The sequence below is a fragment of the Procambarus clarkii genome, chromosome 32, assembly GCF_040958095.1.
Source record: "Procambarus clarkii isolate CNS0578487 chromosome 32, FALCON_Pclarkii_2.0, whole genome shotgun sequence".
NCBI classification, from domain to species: Eukaryota; Metazoa; Arthropoda; class Malacostraca; order Decapoda; family Cambaridae; genus Procambarus; species Procambarus clarkii.
Window position 1 is genome coordinate 34685975 of NC_091181.1, and position 22079 is coordinate 34708053.

General features: G+C 42.8%; 2 protein-coding genes across 3 annotated transcripts; one reads left to right on the plus strand and one right to left on the minus strand.

Annotated features, from left to right (window-relative positions):
- The first annotated feature begins 4604 nt into the window (after positions 1-4604).
- LOC123759426 (neurotrypsin) lies at positions 4605-20149 on the plus strand. 2 transcript variants are annotated; one of them, XM_069335224.1, is made up of 15 exons: positions 4605-4669; positions 5771-6088; positions 6637-6738; positions 7229-7367; positions 7591-7736; positions 9190-9329; positions 9739-9898; positions 10089-10322; positions 10512-10628; positions 12315-12505; positions 13313-13475; positions 13754-13900; positions 18459-18565; positions 19114-19222; positions 19822-20149. In XM_069335224.1, exons 2-15 carry the CDS (start codon positions 5774-5776, stop codon positions 20122-20124), a joined length of 2373 nt encoding a protein of 790 aa, XP_069191325.1. In that variant the 5' UTR covers positions 4605-4669; positions 5771-5773; the 3' UTR covers positions 20125-20149. The 2 variants fall into 2 exon arrangements, with proteins under 2 accessions (XP_069191325.1, XP_069191326.1); XM_069335225.1 differs by lacking the exon at positions 19114-19222 and having other exon boundaries at positions 19822-19988.
- On the minus strand, positions 14670-17071 carry LOC123759425 (heat shock 70 kDa protein 1-like). Its single transcript, XM_045744490.2, has one exon. The coding sequence runs from the start codon at positions 16926-16928 to the stop codon at positions 15000-15002; it is 1929 nt and encodes a 642-aa protein (XP_045600446.2). The 5' UTR covers positions 16929-17071; the 3' UTR covers positions 14670-14999.
- Positions 20150-22079: the final 1930 nt, after the last annotated feature.

A 22079-nucleotide genomic window follows, 5' to 3' on the forward strand; every position in this document is an offset into this window, starting at 1 on the left:
ACTGGAGAGAGGAAGAAATATTGTATTGAAGGGGGAAAAGCATGAAATTGTGGTATAAAAAAACCTTTAGTAGACTGTGTAAAGTGGTGGGCCCAACTCAAATTTCTCCTTGGTTACTACATGAGTTAGCAGGAACAGTGTGCATGCCACTGTCAGGAATATACAACTAATTTTGAAATGGGAGAATAAGAAATATGGTAAAGGGCAAAAAGAAACGACTAGTAGTTTCAGGAGACATTGGGGGAATTAAATTGAAAACCAAAGGTCAATATGGTTCATGGAAGAAAATTCATGTTTGTGACCAAAATTAGATAAAAGAGCACTGAATATTTTGAAGGCTCTAAAACCTAAACCCTATTTTCTATCAGTAGAGCTGGGTGTACTGCATCTTCCTCGACAGTTGGCAGGTCTTTATTACCATCTCTCACAAAGCCAGAGTATTTGGAATTAAAGCAGGCCCTGATGTGTATAGTGGAGGCAACCTTAAAGAAGGTCGGCAGTCTTTGGGAGTGGAAAAACTATAGGTAACCTGACATTGGAATATATTGTAGGTAAATATTTAACTATATTTAAAAATAGCCTACTTAAGTCTTAGAAACCTAATACTGTATGTCTGTAAATCCCAGAAGTTGAATAATGATGATGATAAATGGATGCACACGAGATTAAAGTATGTTACTGGAAATGTGAATGGTACGTAAAAGCAAATAAAATTGTGAAATTATCTAAAAATTACTATAAAAATGGCTAGATATTAAAAAAAGATAGCAAAAATTATTTAAGTTTTGTATGCTCTAGAACTCCCTATCCAAAAAGGGGAGGTATTTATTAACTTTTTTCCATGGTAAACTGTATGGAATGCTCTAGGCTATTGAGACCCCTCTTAAGTACCTATCTAGACTCAAAATCTTTGTCAAATACAGCGCAAATATCATCAACATACCTGAACTAGGCTCTGGGACCTTTCCCATCAATTATTACTGTGGGTGCTAATTGTTTCAAAAACTCTACATATAAATTTGCAAGAATAGGAGAAAGGAACGAACCCATAGCCACCCCGAACTTTTGTTTATAAACCACCTCATTAAAACTAACGGGTCTTCCACACAAATATTAATTAGCTAGGGATTGGAGTAATTGTTAAGGAAAAAGTAATTATTAAAGCCCGTGCTACATGAACATTTTGTTCTGAGTAGCTGTAATTGACAGTTTAGATAAAGACAAACTAAATAACACGAGTGGAACAGAAACAAGGGGACACAGGTGGAAACTGAGTACCCAAATGAACCACAAAGACATTAATAAAAATTATTTCAGTTTTAGAGTAGTCAAGAAACGGAGTGTATCGGGCAGTGATGTGATGGAGGCAGACACCATACTCAATTTTAAATGTAGATATAGAGCCCAAGAGGCTCTGGAATCTGTGCCCCAGTTGAGTGACAGTTAAGAGGCTCAAGAGACAAGTACGTTACAATTTGATTGTAAGCTATTTAAAGCTTAGTAGAGCGGTATCGATTATTAATCTGCGTTCTACGATGTTTTCAAGAACTTTCACCCAAAGGGGCAATAAAGTATCGAATTGCCAGTTTAAAATTCACACGGAAACACCGCAGGAACAATGGGGGACCTTTGACAAACCACCGGCTTTCTGTCCATCTTGAGGCCACTCGAGATGGTGGCTCTCGAGTAAATTCAGGTAATTCTCCAATCCCCTCATTTTCCCCTCCGCCTCGCACTGTATTCGCCTCACTCCGTCATTGCCCGGGTTCCCTCTGGTGTTACCGTCCACCAGGCAGCCATGGAGGGGCTTCACACAGGTGCAATATATGATTTACCTGACGGCCACTGTCTCTGTTGGCCGTGGCAGCCACAGCTCTAGCAACCCGCTGGCTTGTGGAAGGTCCTCCATTATTCTTGACAGCTGTTATCAATGTGTATTTTGATCTGTAGCGTGATGCTGGTATTGGCGGTGTATTCACCTAGTTGTGCTTGCGGGGGTTGAGCTTTGCTCTTTCGGCTCGCCTCTCAACTGTCAATTAACAGTTACTAACTACTATTTTTTTCCTCCACACCACACACACAGACACCCCAGGAAGCTGTCACCCGTGACAGCTGACTAACTCCCAAGTACCTATTTACTGCTTGGTAACAGGTGCATTAGGGTGAAAGAAACTCTGCCCATTGTTTCTCACAGGCGCCCGGAATCGAACCCGGGACCACAGGATCACGCGTCCAGCGTGCTGCCCACTCAGCCACCGGTTTGTTTGTATGTTTGCTTGTGAGTGTGTAATTCGCTAAGTGTAGTTACAGGATGTGGCGACCCTAATTGTGGTGTCCCGTCTTCCCAGTACTCTTTGTCATGTGAAGCTTTGAAACTACTGATCGGTTTAGGCTTCCACCACATTCTCACTTGTTCCATTTTACAAAAGTGAACTTTCTAACGTTTTTTTACATTAGAAAATGTGTGTGTGTGTGTGTGTGTGTGCGTGCATACACACACACACATATGTTATGTGCGTCATAGAGAACAAGCAGCCACTGGTCGCGTCCCAGGAAGTGTCACCTGGCGTATCACAGGTGTCACACTTGACGCGCCTTGGCCATGACAGCTGTTTGACGCGCGGTCTCCTGTCATGTCACGGGGCGGGGGGTCAAGGCCGAGGACACCCTCGCTAAAAGTATAGAGCGGGAAATATACCTTAAATTACATTATTAATTACGAACTTAAATCAATTTAAAACATTTATATAATTAATATATATATATATATATATATATATACAGTATATATATATATATATATATATATATATATATATATATATATATATATATATATATATATAGGTAGAGTTTATATGCGCAAACACTCGAAACAAAAAATGTACGCAGTTTTTTTCTGGAGAATGTTTGGCAGGAAAAATCATAAATGGAGGCAGTTTTTTTGAGTGTGTTTGGTGGGAAAAGCATAACTGATGGAGGGAAAGTCAGTAAGTGAAGGTCAAAATGGTGTCCGGGAGGCAGAACTTTATAGCTCACAGGCTACCCATTGATCTCTAACGCGGCCACTTCGATTTATTGGGTGTTCTGATCTGGAAAAAAAAAATAAAACTTTAAGAATTTTGCAGGAATACAATTCGTCTAGGTGAAATTGATTGATTTGATGTAGTTATTATGTACCCTATTGTTATTATTTACCCTATGTAGGAAGCTGTACCCTACAAGATGGAATTCTCAAAACTGAAGAATGACAGGAACAATGAGTGGGAACCCAATTTTCTGGTTATCTTGAGATCTTATCTTGAGATGATTTCGGGGCTTTAGTGTCCCCGCGGCCCGGTCCTCGACCAGGCCTCCACCCCCAGGAAGCAGCCCGTGACAGCTGACTAACTCCCAGGTACCTATTTACTGCTAGGTAACAGGGGCATTCAGGGTGAAAGAAACTTTGCCCATTTGTTTCTGCCTCGTGCGGGAATCGAACTCGCGCCACAGAATTACGAGTCCTGCGCGCTATCCACCAGGCTACGAGGCCCATCGGTAATGATAAACTAGTTACAACATTTGTTTAAACACATCAACAGAGTGTGTAGGTTTACACAATGTGTAAGTCTTGCTGTGTGAGCAACAATAAATAATCCACTGTTAATGAATTTGCCACAATTATTAAAATAAGAATACTTGAGTGGATGCTGGAGGCGGACGTTGTTACACAGGCAAGTCGACCCCTCCCACCAATAGTCACTATATTGTTTCTTTAACTGTCATGGTCACAAGGCTGGGAACTATTTATAATTACAATTTAAATTGTAAATTACAGTTATAAATTATAATTCATAATATCTGAATGATAACAAATACAACTCAGGCAGTGTTCACTATGAATGTCAGGTAAAATTTTAGGATTTTAACAATTTTAAATATTTATTGAACATTTATAATACTGAAGCCTCGTATATATTTTCTTCATTTTTAAGCAGACGTGAGAGAATAATTTTGCTAACCTAGATTGGTATAGCAGGGACCTTTGACAAGCTACCGGCTTCCTGTCCCGTCGACGCCACTTTAGAGGATGTGGCCCTCATGTAAGTTTGGTCACATTTATAAGTTCAATGTCAAGCATGTTTATTGAGACAAGAAAAAATTACATCTCAAAGAAATAGAGTAGTTTAGGCTATTTTTACCCCCCCCCAAGTTTATATTATAACAAAAGACTTAAACAAAAACTATAGATTTAAAAAAATTAAACTATAAAGTATAAAACTAAAATAAAAAAGGTAAACAAAACTATAAAACTATAGGCCTATCAGCGGGTTGTGTAAACTTAATTAAGAGACACTTGCAGACTAGCCTAGTCCAGCGGTAAAGGAAGTGTATATAAAATACGTAAGTCAAATTAGTCCCTCACATCCCTGACCGTCGGTATTGTACCTTCTTGTCCGTAAATAAATGAAAGGTGTGAACCTTCCATTTACCATATTTTCATTTATGGCATTAGTACACTATAGCCCTATGGGATATAATTCATATCTTGAATATATATATATATTCAAGATATGGCAACTATTGGAGCAAGTATATAAGAGGTTAGTGTGTGTGTGGGTGTCAGTGTGTAAAGGTTGCGTGTTGTGGAGAGTTAGGCTCGCTGGTTGCTTGCTCACCTACGCTCCAGGTAGTGCTTTAATATTTTGACACATAAGGGATATATACTCCGAGAGTTGTACCGCATTTTTCGGTGTATTTAGGGCTACTTGGACTCTAGTGGCCGCGACGAGGACAGGAAACTGGCGGCTTGTCAATTGTCCCCTCATTTTTCCAGTTGGATTTTAAAATTTAGCAGAGTTTTGGCATTAACGGCTTCGACGGGTAGGCGGTTCCGTGGGTTTGGAACCCTGTGGATGAACAAGTATCTTATATATACAGTCCTGCATTGTGACTTGCTCTTTTGTGTTTAATATACGGTATATATACATATAATATCTTAGTATATACACTAAGAGTTGACTTTAATCCTGGCCTATGCTCAGGATTAAAGTTTGATCATTAGGCTAGTGTTATAGGGTCTTAATAGCAGCCCTCGTGCCGATGATAAGCAGTAAGCCTAACACCAAACCAAAACGGCTAGACAGGTTGATTAACATCTTAGACACAATTTGAAATGTTTGAACAAGCCCAGCACTGTAGCATGAGTTGTTTACATAATTGACAGGTTTTGCAAAACTGTTTGAGTTTTGGCCTTCTGGAGGCGGCCGTCTCAATAACCTCTTCTATATCCGTGAATCTCTTATGACGTCCGTAGCGGACTGATCTGTCATGACGTCCGTAGCGGACTGATCTGTCATGACGTCCTCAGTAGACTGATGTCATGACGTCCTTAGTGGACTGATCTGTCATAACGTCCTCAGTGAACTAAACTGTCATGACGTCCTCAGTAGACAGATGTCATAACGTCCTCAGTAGAAAGATGTCATGACGGCCTCAGTAGAAAGATGTGTCATGACGTCCTCAGTAGACTGATGTCATGACGTCCTCAGTAGACTGATCTGCCATGGCGTCCTTAGTAGGCTGTCCTGCCACGTCTTTTTATTCCTATTTTCTACTAATAAATGCAGGCTTGACCAAACATAAACAGTGCTACCCATCATGTACACATTTCATTTCTTCTACATTGACAGGGTTACACATCTGTTCCACTACATATAATGTAGTAGGTTATTTAGCACATGTTTTTTTTACAATAGCAAATTACACACTTTCTGTTTGGTGTCAAAAGGTCATGATTCTGGCGGCGGAAAGTCGTGTGGTCCAGCTGATGAGCGGAGCGAGCACCATTGCCTCCCAGACGATGCTGTCGCCGATAATGTTGTTTCTGCTGCTCCAGCTGCCATCCACCAGGTCCCTGCTTCCCTCCGCCAGGTTCCAGCTGCCCTTCGCCAGGTCCCAGCTGCACTCCATTACGCCCCTGCTGCCCTCCGCCAGGTCCCAGTTGCCCTCCGACAGGTCCCTGCTGCCCTCCGACAGGTCCCTGCTGCCCTCCGACAGGTCCCTGCTGCCCTCCGACAGGTCCCTGCTGCCCTCTGCAAGGTCGCTGGTGAGTAGTCCAGATCACTCCGCTGGTCCGTAGTAATTTTAACAAGACCTGAGAGTGGTTTTTGCTGGGTCCTCGGGGTGTTTGGTGCGGAACTGTGCCTGTCAGGGACTGACGGGTGGGAGTACGTTCACGGGAAGAGAGAAATGTACTGAAGGACGGATACGTGGGAAAACAAAAATAAAGAGAGAGAAAGAGGAAGAGGGGGGGGGGGGAAAGGTGGGGAGAGACAGCGGATGGATAGCCCAGCTGGAAGAGATGAGTGATACCTCATGTTGTATTCACCGGAAAACAATATTATAGCAAATACGTATCAATTAATTAAACTAATTTTTTAATTAGTATGAAATTAGGTAATTATAAAAAGGCGCCAAAACAGGAATATTATGTTGCAAATAAAATCAGTAAAATCAACATAGAGTAATTATAACCCCAGTCTTAGACTTTTAGACTTACGAGTAGGGTGCAGGTGGCCACGAGGCTTATGGAATGAGACACCCTTACTGACCGGGATTACCGTTAACCCTACTCTCTTTACTACCTGTGTCTAGACCGTTACGACGCAGCGCCTTCGTCAGGAGGAGCGGCAGGCGTCGCCGCTGGGGCAGCTGCGGCTGGTAGGAGGTGGAGGACCCAGCGAGGGAAACGTCCAAGTGAGTGTTGTGTCTGCCCGTCCCCCTTGGTCTCTCTAAAACTCTTAAGTCCAGCTGCCCTTCGCATGGGTCTAGAGTCACCTGTGTGTTCTGACATGGCCAGGCTTCAGCTCCTCAGCCCCCCTCCTTTCTGTTGATAGTCGCCACTTCTATCTTCCGACTCTCTTGGTTCTTATAAATACTCTTTAAATAAATTGTGTATGGTGTTAGACTGAGCAACCTCCCCCTTTCACTTGCTGACTACTCTTTCAGTGAAGACGTGCTTTCTCATATCCCCCTTCCATCTCATATTCTCATATTCCCCTTGGCTCATCTGAGTTTCCAGTTCCCACCCGTTCCCATCTTGCCCCTGTCATGCTAAACTACTAGATTCTGTCCACTTTGTCAATGCCTCAAAGAATCTTATATGTCGTAATCATGCCGTCTCCAAAACGTTGACAAAATATGTCCATTCTAAGTGTTCCACAAGCCTCCTGACTGGCTCTCTTAGGTTGAGGTGGACGGCGTCTGGGGGTTCGTGTGCGACGACGGCTTTGGCTTCGTGGAGGCTGATCTCGTGTGCCGCGAGCTCGGGTTCAAACGTGCCGAGACGTTTACCAGGAATAACCATTTTGACGACAACACTCCAGGTTTGTTTACTATACACTGTAATGAGAACACTAACATATAACAATAATAATAATAATAGGGACCGTCACATCGGGACACCATTAACATGTGCTCTGTGCCGCAATTAAATATCGTAATACAGCGGTTATTGGCACCATTAAGTATATTTCGGCATCATTAAATAAGATGAGGCACCATTAAACTCCATTTGGCATGATTAAATATGAGGTGTTACCATTCCAGAGCGACGGCGCAGCAATGTCAAGTTTTGGGTGGCGGGCCTGCAGTGTGCAGGGGTGGAGCTCCGCCTCGCTAACGCCACCATACGCGACTGTCCTGCCTCCAACATTGGAGGAGGTGGTGAGGACGGCATCTGTGGCCCTACTGAGGTGTGTGTGTGTTGGGGTACACCTGTACATACATGTGCACACACGTACACGCCCTCACACAATCCTGAGAGGTATGGGCTAAGAGGAAAGGCTAAGGGCGCTGAACCTCATATCCCTGGAAAACAAGAGTAAGGGGAGACATGATAACCACCTACAAAATTCTCAGGGGAATTGACAGGGTGGACAAAGACAAACTCTCTAGCACGGGTGGAACACGAACACGGGGACTCAGGTGAAAACTTAGTACCCAAATGAGCCACAGATACATTAGAAAGAGTGCTTCAGTTGTAGTTAACAAATGGAATGCATTTGGCAGTGATCTGTACACCAGTTGATTGACAGTTGAGAGGCGGAACCAAAGAGCCAGAGCTCAACCCCGCAAGCACAACTAGGTGAGTACACACACCCACACACACAGCGAGTTTCTTATATGTGAGAAGAAACATCCGATCCTGCTCTCAAATAATGTCTTTTTTGTTTAACAAGCTTAGGCATACACAGCAATGTACTGCTACCTTATTCTGTATGAAAGACCACACATTGTAGCTCAAAAACCAGCTACATGCTCATCTAACACCTGACACCCAAAGGAGGACGAACCCACAAAGAAAATTGTGAATACTGAAATGGTAAGAGCGAGAATAAATAGTAATAAGAACTTTATGCTAACAGGGAAGAGGAAACGTGAATGAAAGAATAGTACCGAAGGTATTGAAGGTGGATGAAGAACTAAAGAACATAAGAGAGTTTAGTTTAGTTCATTTATTATACACCCCATACCCATCTTGTGGGCGGTAGTGGAAAGGGTTACAGAGGCACATAATGGCCTTAGGGACTGAACCCCACAATTTCTATAGCTAAGCAAGTTACAATCTTGATAAGCTAGTTACAAAATTCAATGCACATTGTCACATGGGAGCAACTTTCGAGGGGGAAGAGACGAGACCTGATATAGATTTAGTCTCATAAAATAACATTTAATTCCTTGTTCCCCTTTAATAGTAACACCTTAACACTATAGCACCTAACACTAATTGTAACATATTCACTAAGGTGTTATAGTGTAGGTGGCACTGAATACAGCCTCATCCCAGAATGTTGTCGATGAGGCTATGCAGAAGGAAAGCACAGACGTCTTGAAAGTACCATGAAAATTAAAGAGTATATGAATGCAGAGAAGGGAATTGCCCGATCAAATTTTGCTCCCGTGACTGCTCACGCCTGATTGGCTAAGAGTCACATAACTATCATATCTGCATCTAAAAAAAGTTCGTGGAGCCGTCACTTTTGTCACGCATAGCCTAAGAAAGAAAACATGAAACACAGGTGCAAGAGGCTTCGTTACACAGGCCGGCAGGTAAGTGGGCGTGGCAGTTTCCAGGTATGTGAGTGCGGTGTTTATCAGACTCGGTATGTAAGACGTGACTTAAAAAGTGATGTGTGGGTGTGGCAGGTAGCGGGCGTGATATGTGGGCGTGGCGGCGAGAGGAGGCGGTGCGGGCCCAGCCATTTCCTTTGTGTGGGTTCCTCATCCGCTGTGTGTGTCTCGAGGACCCAAGTGTGTGACGGCCGCCCGGACTGTCCGGACCACAGGTGAGTCCTCCTTCTACACCCATTTATATTTGTCTTCTTAGACTACCTCCTATCTCTCCCCCACCTCTCTTCTCCCTAGTTCTGTACCCCACCTATTATCATTCTGGCTTCCTTCAATCTTTATCACCTTCGACACTCATCCATACTTTCTTGTTATAAGTCAGGTGGCAGCAGCATATACAACAAACGTGTGAAATGTTTATTATTTCACGGGAGACATCTCCCGTCACGCAGGGTGCAATCGCACCTCCACAGATCTCCAGTATCATCTATTGATACTGGTAATGGCTCAGAAACGCCTCCACTTACGGGCTATTCATGCCCGTGCCACCTTTTGGGTGGCTTAATCTTTGTCATTCATTCATTGTTTATTATTTGTATGGTTTCAATCTTTGTGTAACTGTTGTAGCGACGAGGCTCCAGAGTTGTGTGAGGACGTGGGCGTGGCCAGGCTGGCCGACGAGATCCCCTTCAATGTGCCAGAAGCGGCCGTGGGTACAGTGTACGTCAAGCACCAGCAGGAGTGGCGACCTGTCTGTGATCAGCTTCTCACCTTAGGCGATGCCAAGGTAAGACCAGAGGGCACCGTCGACCCAAAGTTAAGGTATTGAGCTCTCTCCATTCCATAATGTTTTTCTTAATCTAACCTTCAGGAGCGTGAATATTTGATATCTAGTTACTCTCTTACTGTCACCCTTTGTACTGTTATACCTTCATTGTAAAACAAATTAATGAAAAACATGCTGTATCTACCGCCAGGTGTTGTGCAGGAATATGGGCTATGCTTCGGGTTGGTCGCTGCCGCTCTACACACCGTATAGTTACTACAGGCCCTCAGAGTTCGCAGCCAAGAAGAGCAACCTGACGACGGCGTGGAGGAGGACGCCTGGGTGCAGCGGTGACGAGGAGTGGGTAGGGCAGTGTCCCAGCATCTCCTGGGGCAGTGCCGACTGTATACCCTTCCAGTTCGCAGGCCTCTTCTGCTACGATGGGGTTGGTATTGATACCCGTTCGGCTTCACAGCCTTACCTACGCTATTCTTTATTGTCTAATAACATGCTCGTTGTACGATATTAATATATTATGCACTCGAAATAATTTGTACCATATGGCATGCACGATGATGCGAGGCTCATAGTTAGCAACACCTGTGTTAACATTATTGTACCGTGTACCGTTCAGGGTGTGAAGGTACGGCTGGCAGGGAGTCAAGCTGAAAACGAAGGCAGGGTCGAGGTGCAGTTGGGAGGCGTTTGGGGCACTTTTTGTGACGACTTTTTTGATGATTTCGACGCCCAGGTAAGCTTTGGGACCCACGTGAGCCCTGACACTCAGGATAACCTTCGTGCCTTCTCAGATTGTCAGGAAAGAGTCATACCTATCTTCTGATTATGTAATAAGCTTTCCTTTTGAGGTTCTTTGCTCAGTACTGCGCGCGTGTTTATGCTCACCTGTTTGTGATCTAGCTTGATCTGTTGTTGTTGTTTAAGATTCAGCTACTCGGAACTAAATTTCCAGTAGCACGGGCTATAGTGAGCCCGTAATTGAGTTCTTTAACGATAACCTTGTTACTGTGATATCTGGGTCAAAGTTTAAATGAAGGTAGAGTTTCCTTCTTTTCGCACTGATTTTAGTCTTTTATTTTAATAACGTTATCTTGGTGGTGGATATGGCTGCATAATGTTCACTAGTGTGTCCTATTCTTCATCTACTCTTTTTAACCATTGTAGTCGCTGTGGATTTTGCATTTAATGCACCTGCTCTTGTTGATTGAATGTCGAGTTTGATGCGCAGAGCTTCAGTTGCTTCACATTCCAGTAAGTAATGTAATAGCGGCGCCTCGGCATCTGTTCCACAAATATGACACTCTTTAACTAGTGGGTTTGTTACCTCCCAGCAGCACTTGTAACCAAGTCTGAGTCTGTGTGTAGCTACTGCAATGTCTCTGGATATCTTTTTTCCAGGCTTGATAGAACAGTACCCAGTGGCTTGTTCATACCACATCGCAGTGAATCTTCCTTATGCTACTTTGGTTCTGTGACTACTTTTGATAGTTGGGAGTATTTTCTTCTTGCTCTGCTCCTTAATCTGTGAGAAACTTGAAGTATTTTTACCTGTACTGTACAACAGGTAGAGTAGTGGCAGTTTTTGCTAGCGAGTCTGCCTTTTCATTACCATCTATGCCAATGTGACTTGGTATCCAATTTAGGGTGATTGGCAGTCCTAGATTGTGTTTCTTTTCCTATATGTAGGATATCTGTGATGAGTTTTATATTATCTCTGTGCTAGCTTGACCTCTTGGACCCTGGCTTTATAACCGCGAGTTATCTGACGCAATAATTCCTGACCTATTTCCCTACAATATCTAGTTTTTTAAATCATTAATGGAGTTTGATTTTACATCTTGGTCATTCAGCTCATTCCATTTTCTACTAGTCTTACGCTAAAAGGAAACTGAAACATTTCTATGGACTATCTGTTTCTGAAGCTTCCATTCATACTTTCATGCTCTATTAGTATTCATTGTCAATATATCGTCTTTATCCACTCTGTGTCTATCCCCTAAGTATTTTATAAATTTCAATCATGTCTCCGCTTTTCAATCGACATTAGATCTAGTTCTTTCAGTTCCCCCCCCCCTTTTTAGATGGGGCTTGTTACTGTCTCTTAGTTTCCTCTTAAAGTCCTAATGGCCCCCAATTCAGTCTAAATGGTGAATAAAAATTACAGGAAAGCTTAAGGTTTGTACAACTTTAGTGCACAAGGTCCAGCAGCTCCTCGCCGGGCTGCTGGACCTTTGATGTCTATTATTTTAATAGTAATTTCAACTGTATGATGAGAAAAATGTATGATCTTGGCCTTAACTTTACCCACTCACCCGTCATTTCACCTCACCTCTGGCCTCGTAATGAGCTGTTGACCAAACCACACACTGTCCCTGGAACCAAACCACACACTCCAGGTAACTGGAGCCTGCTTCACCAGGTGGTGTGTCGGGTGCTGGGATACGAAGGTGAGGCCAAGGCCCACCAGAGGGCAGGGAGAGCCCCGGGACCCACCTGGCAGCTCGCTCTCGACTGTCTGGGATCCGAGAGCGACCTTCGTGAGTGCCGGATCAAGATTCTCCCCAAACCATGCCCAGCGACCAGGACTGCAGGGGTCACGTGCTCTCGCAGGTCAGTGTCTTCACTTGAATCCCTTGTACTCGCTAGCATCCAAAACCTCTACTGGCATTACAGTTACGACGTCACACACCTTATGCACGCCGTATATAACCCTCAACCTTTTATCTTGTTTGCGTTAGGTTAGGTCGTTTAGGATAGGTTGGGTTGGGTTAAGATAGGTTAGGTTTGTTTAAAGAGTAGCGGTGACGTAGAGGGCCCATATTTTTCTCAGGTGTCAATGATAACGGAATGAATGATTACTTTACCACAGTCGGAAATGCAGACTTTATGCTTAGCGGGAATTTTACAATGTCTTTAGATGTAACGAGTATTAATTTGCATTTTATTGATATATTTAGGTACATCTACATTTATGCAGCTACACTAGACTATGTGAAGGGTTACATTGTGTTATGCTAAAATCCTTATTTCGCAGGGCGGTTAGCTGTAATGGAGCTAACCAGTAGCTTTCACTGGCTATCTCCGAATACATTATGAGTATATCCTCAAGAGCACGGGAGGGACTAGAGTAGTTGCTAAGCTCTCTAGGTGCTTCATGTCAGTAGGTCTGAAGGGGTATAATGGCTAGGCATTCAATAATGTAGCATATGAAATCCTGATCCAATTCCTGATCAGAGCATGCACGTGGAGTCTTCAGAATGAGGCTATTTTGTCACCTGCCATAGGTAACGGTAACCCAACCTGATCCTGGCAATTAATATATCACAGTCTAGTGGATACTGTATGCTGCCCATATATATATAGATGTCAGATCTAAAGAAAAATCATAGATTTTTTATACTATTATTGAGACATCAGGCGCGGGGAGGTGGACGCTAGGCTGCAAGCAGTGCTGCCGGAGGACTGCGGGCGCCCCGACGATGCCTCGGCTCATTTCCTGCTACGGCTGGCCAAGGTCAGGGGAGGCGTCGTGCCCTCTCGCCTGGACGCCCCCTGGCTGGCCACACTTCGTACCACCTCGGTAACTAATCATTCCTGCCCCTCCGCGGTAGATGCATGGGCGAACGTCTAGCATTTAATGGGGTTTAAAATTAATTTATATTGTACATGATAAAAATATATTTTCTTCGTCTCTATGAAGCCACAAGCCTCTCAGTAACCTCCCACGACGGCAGATACAATATATAATACAATCCCGATAGGTTTAGCAGAGATAGTCAGCTGAAATATTCAGAGATGACATATCTAAAAATACACTTCATAACTTGTGACTGTACCCGGGTGATTGTATCACTGCAGAAGGGCCGCCACCTCTCCTGCGGGGCCGTCATCATCTCTGAGGACTACCTGCTGACAGCCGGTCACTGCTTCACCGAAGTCGGTCCGCTCAACTTGCTCGTCCGGGTGGGAGACCACAACTCCAACTACTATGAACATTCAGAGGAGGTAAACTAAACATATTTTGTTTTCTCTTGAACATCAAGTGAACAAACAAGCAATTGGCCGATTAAGTATATGAATTGGGATCAATTTCAATAGGCTCACGTTTATAAAATGCGACATGTGATCACCAAACCCGCATATTCAGCATGATAAATTATCTCGATTACTCCTTTGCCACTGATGGTGATATTTCTCACCATCAGTGGCACGTTTTGTGGTTTTCTATAAAAAACGTATCAGATTTACCTTAAATAAAAAAACTCTAAAGATGTAAATTAAATCATTACATCAAATATACATCATTACACACACAGATCACACTAACGTGATGCATCAAATGAACAAATCCACAAGGGCCGTGACGAGGATGCAAGGGCGAAGAGGGAGACCGGCCTATTGACATAGCTCGGGTGCTGAGGGGAGTTGTGTAAAACCCTGGTTTGTGCCTCGGAGAGGCTACGGGATCCAGTAAGTTCAGTAAAACTTCAGTTTCAACTCTTTTTGCCCTGTCGTAGCTCAGTCGATTAAGGCAGTGTCTGGGATGCGCCTGGACGCAGGTTCGAATCCTCGTCACGGCCCTTGTGGATTTGTTCATTTGATGCATCACGTTAGTGTGATCTCTGTGTGTAACAAAGTTACATTGCTATTGTTGTTACAGCTTTATATGACAGCTCTACGTGGAAGCTTTCCACACACAACTAATATTTCTTCTATTATTATTATTATTTATATTTCACGATACATATGAAAGTGGTTATTAAAACAGACTCAATAAAATCTTATATTTATTCCTTTAATATAACAGGTACAAGGGACTTAGAGTAGGTTAATATTACATAATATTCAGGAAGTTTTCACAAAAAGATATAGATAGATATCACATTTGAATCATGTGATATAGATAGATATCAATGAAATCACATTTGTAGGCAGAATATATTGTTTGGTTGAGAACACAAAATAAAATTGGTTTATATGTCTAAAACAGTTTATGACATACCAGAAGATAATGTACCATCAACCATCGGACTTTTATATATGGTTCTATATATACTTAGATAATGTGGACTAGGAAGTGGACTAAAGTGCCACTCATGGCACCTTAGTCCACTTCCTCGATGGTTGGTCCAGGTCGTGAGCCTCTGGTGGTGTTGGGTCCCGCAGATTCCTGGCCCGTCATCCCTGGTCCATGGATCTTGGCTGCCAAGGGTCGCCACACATCCTCCACCTTCTTGAGATGGTACTCATACTCGTCCTTCTCTGCCAGCTGGTTATCGTCTACCCACTTGAGGGTTTCGTCCACCTGGTTGGTGATGCGCTGCCGCTCCTCTTCAGACAGTTTGTTGGAGACGCCCTCCTCCCTAAGGCTGCTCTTCAAACTCAAGCACAGTGACTCCAGACGATTCTTACTTTCAATTCTCTCTCTCTGGCGAGTGTCCTCCTCAGAATATTTCTCGGCGTCATGTACCATTCTGTCAATTTCTTCCTTGCTCAGACGACCCTTGTCGTTGGTGATGGTGATTTTGTTCACTTTACCTGTCGACTTGTCCACTGCAGACACATTCAGGATCCCATTGGCGTCAATGTCAAAGGTGACCTCAATTTGGGGAACGCCCCGAGGTGCCGGAGGGATACCATTCAGGTCAAACTTGCCCAGTAGATTGTTGTCTTTGGTCATAGTGCGTTCACCCTCGAATACCTGGATAGTGACCGCTGGCTGGTTATCTGAATATGTGGAGAAGATCTGTGAATGTTTCGTGGGAATGGTGGTGTTGCGTTTAATTAAAGAAGTCATGACTCCTCCAGCTGTCTCAATGCCCAAAGACAGAGGTGCCACATCAAGGAGGAGCAGGTCCTTAACTCCCTCCGACTGGTCACCATGAAGGATGGCAGCCTGAACAGCCGCACCGTAGGCCACCGCCTCGTCAGGGTTGATGGATTTATTGAGGTCTTTGCCATTGAAGAAGTCTTGCAGCAACTTCTGCACTTTGGGGATGCGGGTAGATCCGCCCACCAGCACAATGTCGTGAATGCTGCTCTTATCAAGCTTGGCGTCCCGTAACGCCTTCTCCACCGGCACCAGAGTGCCACGGAAAAGGTCTGAACACAGTTCCTCGAACCTGGCTCGAGTGATGGACGTGTAGAAGTCGATACCATCAAACAGCGAGTCGATCTCTACAGTCGCCTGAGATGAAGACGAGAGTGTACGCTTGGCTCTTTCACATGCCGTCCTCAGACGTCGCAAAGCACGCTTGTTGCCACTGATGTCTTTCTTGTACTTCCTCTGAAACTCTTGCACAAAGTGATTTACCATCCGATTGTCAAAATCTTCTCCGCCTAGATGTGTGTCTCCCGCCGTTGATTTGACCTCAAATATGCCCTCGTCGATGCTCAAGATGGACACGTCAAAGGTTCCGCCTCCAAGATCAAAGATGAGCACATTACGTTCCCTGCAATTTCCGGTGCCTACCTTTTTGTCGAGACCGTAGGCGATGGCTGCTGCAGTTGGCTCGTTGATGATGCGCAGAACATTGAGTCCAGCGATGGCACCAGCGTCCTTGGTGGCCTGGCGCTGAGAGTCATTGAAGTAGGCAGGTACTGTGATGACGGCGTCAATCACTTTCTTGCCCAGGAACGCCTCTGCTGTCTCCTTCATCTTGGTCAGAACCATAGACGAGATCTCTTCCGGGTTGAAGGTCTTGCTTTCTCCCTTGAAGCTGACGCGTATCTTGGGTTTGCCATTGTCGCTGACCACATCGAATGGCCAATGTTTCCTGTCAGTCATAACTGTAGGGTCGTCATACTTACGACCAATCAGTCGTTTAGCATCAAAGATTGTGTTGTTTGGGTTGAGAGCCGCCTGATTCTTGGCTGCGTCACCGATGAGTCGTTCTGTGTCAGTGAAGGCGACGTAAGAGGGCGTGGTCCTGTTGCCCTGGTCGTTAGCAATGATCTCCACCTTGCCCAGCTGGAACACGCCCACACAAGAGTAGGTCGTGCCCAGGTCAATACCGATAGCCGGAGATGACATAGTGACACTTGGCTGTAATAACTCTTTATCACAAACTATTTACCACCGATACTCCTTAAGATGAGCCTTTTCGCGGTAAAGTTTTACGTCTCGAGCGTGTTAACTGTTGTGTTGCGTGTCGGGATATGATGCTCCGGGAGAGGACTCGCCAGCTTATATCTGGCGGCGGCGGAGCTCCAGAGCTTTCTCGGCTGTTCCTATACGCGGCGTGCTTTCTAGACTATAACAATAACACTTCATCCCAACAGAAAAGAAAGTAACAAGTTATTAGCATAAACAAATTTTTAGCTAAACTCTGTTAACCATTACTTTTTAGTCAAAGATAATATATATATTTGTAAATAAAGAGCGGGGAGTAGAGGCCAGTGGAAGTTTCTTGATTATTCTGATGTATATTTTACGTTTTCTTTGATTCTGAACTAACCCTTCAAAGAAAACCTTTACCTCCTAATACTTTACTGATAATGATTCTTTAATTGTAAATAAATTGTATTCGGATAATAAAGCTTAGAAAACTTTAACCAAACTTCGTAGACCGAAACACAGGTAAATATACTAAGCTAATATTAGTTATCGTAAAAGAAGAACCTCATATCTATAGTTAAATCGATGCACTCAGCACATCCACTTGGCTCCAGGTCTAACTGATGTATCTAATGTTCATAATGTCTACTTCTTGTTATAGATTCAGCTACTCGGAACAAGTTCCAAGTAGCACGGGCTATGGTGAGCCCGTAGTGGACTTACCTGGCACAGGAGCGGGGCTGTAACTGCTTCAGAACCAAACAGGAAACCATTACAACTATATAGCACTTGGAAGGGATCACGATAAGGATTTGGGATAGGACGGGTGGGTGGCGGGGAAATGGCGCCTAACCACTTGAACGGTCGGGGGATTGAACGCTGACCTGCATGAACTGAGACCGTCGCTCTACCGTCCAGCCTAAGTGGTTGGGCCATTTACCGGGAGAATATATTGATTTCTCCAACTGAAACGCTAACCAAGCAATCATGCAGCATCTACACATCGGATATGGTTTAAAACAATAATAATATAGGATAAAAACCCACACTTGTGTATTTGTGAAATTTATGTTAGGAATTTACACCCAATTCCAAAAATTCACAAGTGTGTGGATTTTTATCCAATGTTATTATGTCTGTGAGAAGTCATTACCATTACTAATAATAATACTAATTATTATTATTTTTTTACACTAATAAATATAATCCTCAGAGAAATCACACAAAGGTGATATATATATATATATATATATATATATATATATATATATATATATATATATATATATATATATATATATATATATATATATATATATATATATATATATAATCTTAATGAGATAGATACATCACGTTATATATAAAAAGAGCTCTGAGATATATCTCAAGTTGATTTTATCATTAATATAATAATAACGAAACGCTTCTAGATACATAATAATATAACAACAATGACCAGTGTGTACGGCCAACACAGTCATCGGGTTTCCTCTCTATTTTCAGGATTTCCTCATCGAAAATGTTGTCGTACACGAAGATTTCAATCCAGTCTTGTTAGATAATGACATCGCTCTGTTGAAGATCCGTAGGAAAAGAGGAAGAGGGATAAGGTAATTACATTCTCGTAGCTGACTAGTTCTAATGATTAGTTGGCTGTCTAGCAGATTTACTGTCTAGCTATTTATCTGGCTGGTTGTCTCTGACTAACTACCTGTCTGTCTAGTAAGTTGAATGTCAAATTGCGTAACTGTCTTTTTGCTTCATTGGCTAGCTGTCCTGTTTATTTAGTTGTCTGTGTGTCTGTTCTGGCTAATTGATTATTTGGCTTGCGACAACTTGCCGCCAGACAGTATCTGCCTCTATCTCCTTCAGTAACGTGCAATATTAATATTAGAGAAATGTTGTCTCACTCCATTACCCATATTGCAATTATTTAAGAATGTCCATAACATTCTAAAGTAACATTCATAATCTCTTACTACGTTTCAGGAATCTTCGATCCATCTCTCCCGCCTCTATATCCATCAAATTTATATTTATTTATATTATGTATCTCGTGTTCGGTTTCCCTTCTTTTTTAATCGATTCAACATTAGATTAAATTATATGAATATTTCCCTCCTTCAATTACCTATGGATATTTAATATACACCATCAGGTTCAGCGCGCAAGTGAAGCCTATCTGTCTACCTCAAACACAAGATTCCTACAATGACCTCCACTTCTGCACCGTGGCGGGCTGGGGACCGACTGTCCAAAATGGGCAGGTGCGTGTGTGTTGTAGATGCTCCCAGGGCCCGTCCAGTCAAACGTTTCAAAATAAAAAAAATTCTCTTAGGCAGGTGTGGATGGGAACTATGTGACCATTACAAGCAGATTAGCTCTCTTTCTCTAGGACGCTTAGATAACGATTTGATTAGAACGTCTTCTTTAAAAGGACGGAATATATGAAAGTATTAAGAAAGGCACATAGATTAGAACTATGACCAGGTAGGGGAGACTAGATATACTTCGTCATGTCATGCATATGAGAACTATTTAACCACAATAAAAAAGCCCTCTGGTCATAACAAGAAGAGTTGACTAATCTGATCAAGACGTACTTGCTAGACAGTCTCCCACGGACATCACAACTAAGAATGATTGGACAAGGAATATTTACGCGTTCTTATACTTCATATTTAAGGGAATTATGTGAAAATACCAGTGCCATCTGACTTTATCTTGATATATCATCAAGTATAATTATAATAATGAAGATTAATTCATCTTTAAGACCCTAATACAAGGCCTACTATAATATAAGGCTAGACAACTATCTATTTATCGTGATATCATTCACATTTTGTGTTTTTTTCTTTCGCAGGCATCATCAGAGCCTCGTGAAGCTGTAGTGAGAGTGCTGCCAGCCTTCCTGTGCGAGAGCCACCCGGAGTTAGGGGGGTCGCTGGCTCACACTTCGTCTATGGTGTGCGCCGGCGTGGAGGGCCAGCCTATCAACCCGTGCAGGGGTGACTCCGGCGGACCCCTGTCCTGCAGCGTGGAGGGCAGGCGGACCCTCTACGGCCTCGTCTCTTATGGCTTGCCATGCTCCACCCAAAGAGCTCCTGACGTCTTCACTCGCGTTTCCAAGTACTTGCGCTGGATAGTTGAGAAAGTGGCTGTTTAGATGTAGTTGGTAGTTATGAAATGAAACACAATATATATATATATATATATATATATATATATATATATATATATATATATATATATATATATATATATATATATATATATATATATATATAACATCGTTTTTCCTTGACCTACCCTGTGTTTGTGGCTCTGCAGCTGAGAATTGCGCTGTAGTGTGTTGAGTATAGCACAATTTATATCATAATTGCTGACAAACTCATGATCCGCATGTTAGGCGAATGCGTCCATACAATACATTCAGTGACCTTGGCGAGCGGACGTCTAGATATTCGCCTGGGGCCGCCGGATCATGTGATAAGATTTTACCCTTTGAGTCTCGATACTTCCGTCAGGCGTTGTTATTCAACGGTCCAGTCAGGCTTTCCGTTTTACCGTTAAATCAACAACATTCATACAATGGATAAGACCTAGTCGAAACGCTACGCGTGATAGAGGCTTTGCAAGAATATACCACTCAATCACCAGTGTATGTACTTTCACAACCCAATGTACCTTAATTATTGTATATAAATCAATAATAAAGAATAGTCACAATCTCTTTAAGCCACTGATACCTAAAGCGTCCCGGACAAATCTTAAAGCTAACATAAGAGACTTTTTAATTTTAGGTAACGCAACAGTGTGCTGCTACCACAATCTGTAGGAGATATTACGAAGTGTATTCAATGTTTAAAACCCCCAAAATAAAAAAAAATCTTTTCTTTTGCAAAAAGCCTAGTGCTGATAAGAACACCCTCATAAAGCCACTGTCATCGGCTCAGGGCACCCTAGACGCTAACTTAGGTCATAATTGACACCCACTTGCCAGCCAAACCAACGGGCTGACAACACCACAACAAACAAATAAAATAACACATCAAACAAAAGACCTACACCCCATGCCAACCCTGGTGGAGAGACCACCAAACTTTTTCCCCACTTCCCATTTCCTGAATTTCCGTTCCCCATCCTTCTTCCTCCCATCCTTACCAAGCCTTTTGGTCAAGAAACCGGAAACCATCCTAATCTAATCTTACTTAGCCTAACCAAACCCAGAAAACAACAATTGTCTGAAAGCAACCATTGTTTGGTTGTCATACATCATTATAGCCTATTACTTCTATCATTATACTACTATGAAAACTATACTATTATAGCTATTATCTCTATTATACTACTACTATGAAAAAGAGCCACATGTCTTTACGGGTCACCCAACTAGGTCTGCAGACTTCTAGACGTTACTACTAACAAGTAGAATTAGGCTCTGCAAAAAGGACGTCTAAAGGTTTTCACCTGCTGAAGTAGATCTGACCCTGACAGCAAAACTTTATTCACATACGTTGTCACTATGTAATTAATGGTGAAAAAAATCCATGAGTTTAGAGACAACTCCATCATTAAATTTCACGAAATGCATTTTATCCAGGACGATATATTACCCAAAATCCTAGGCATATATCCCAAATTTTGCAGGAAGCCCGTTGACGTGCTGTCTGTAGGCTTCAAGCGTCCTGCAAGTCTATAATATTTGCTTATCCAGTGATCATATAACGCATCCTTTGTAACTTGACCCCAAATCCATCCTTGCAGCTCAATAAACCATATTAGAACATCATTGGCGCAGGGGAGGGCCACAGATGTCACTAGTCTCTCATGTGTTACAGGTAATCAATACATACTGCTTCTCGCTTATTCTCCAGCACTGCAGCCACACGTGCTTCACACACACACCTGTGGTTTTTATCAGTCTTGTTCACAGCGTGCTTTATCTTATCCTCAATGCATACTTTAGAATGATCTAGCAGTCGTGCGGCTGATCATGCATTGAGTGCGCTTAATTAATTGTAAATAAATTGTACGTCGATGTACAGTACGAATTCTTATTCGTACACACACTCTTATCTATCTATCTAACTATATATATATATATATATATATATATAT

Excerpts from the sequence above, each read along its gene's own strand:
- LOC123759426 (XM_069335224.1), top strand. The coding sequence starts at position 5,774 with ATGATTCTGGCGGCGGAAAGTCGTGTGGTCCAGCTGATGAGCGGAGCG. Across the intron at positions 10,323-10,511 it reads GCCTCTTCTGCTACGATGGG|GGTGTGAAGGTACGGCTGGC; the intron begins GTTGGTATTGAT and ends TGTACCGTTCAG. Across the intron at positions 19,223-19,821 it reads CGACTGTCCAAAATGGGCAG|GCATCATCAGAGCCTCGTGA; the intron begins GTGCGTGTGTGT and ends TTTCTTTCGCAG.
- LOC123759425 (XM_045744490.2), bottom strand. The coding sequence starts at position 16,928 with ATGTCATCTCCGGCTATCGGTATTGACCTGGGCACGACCTACTCTTGT.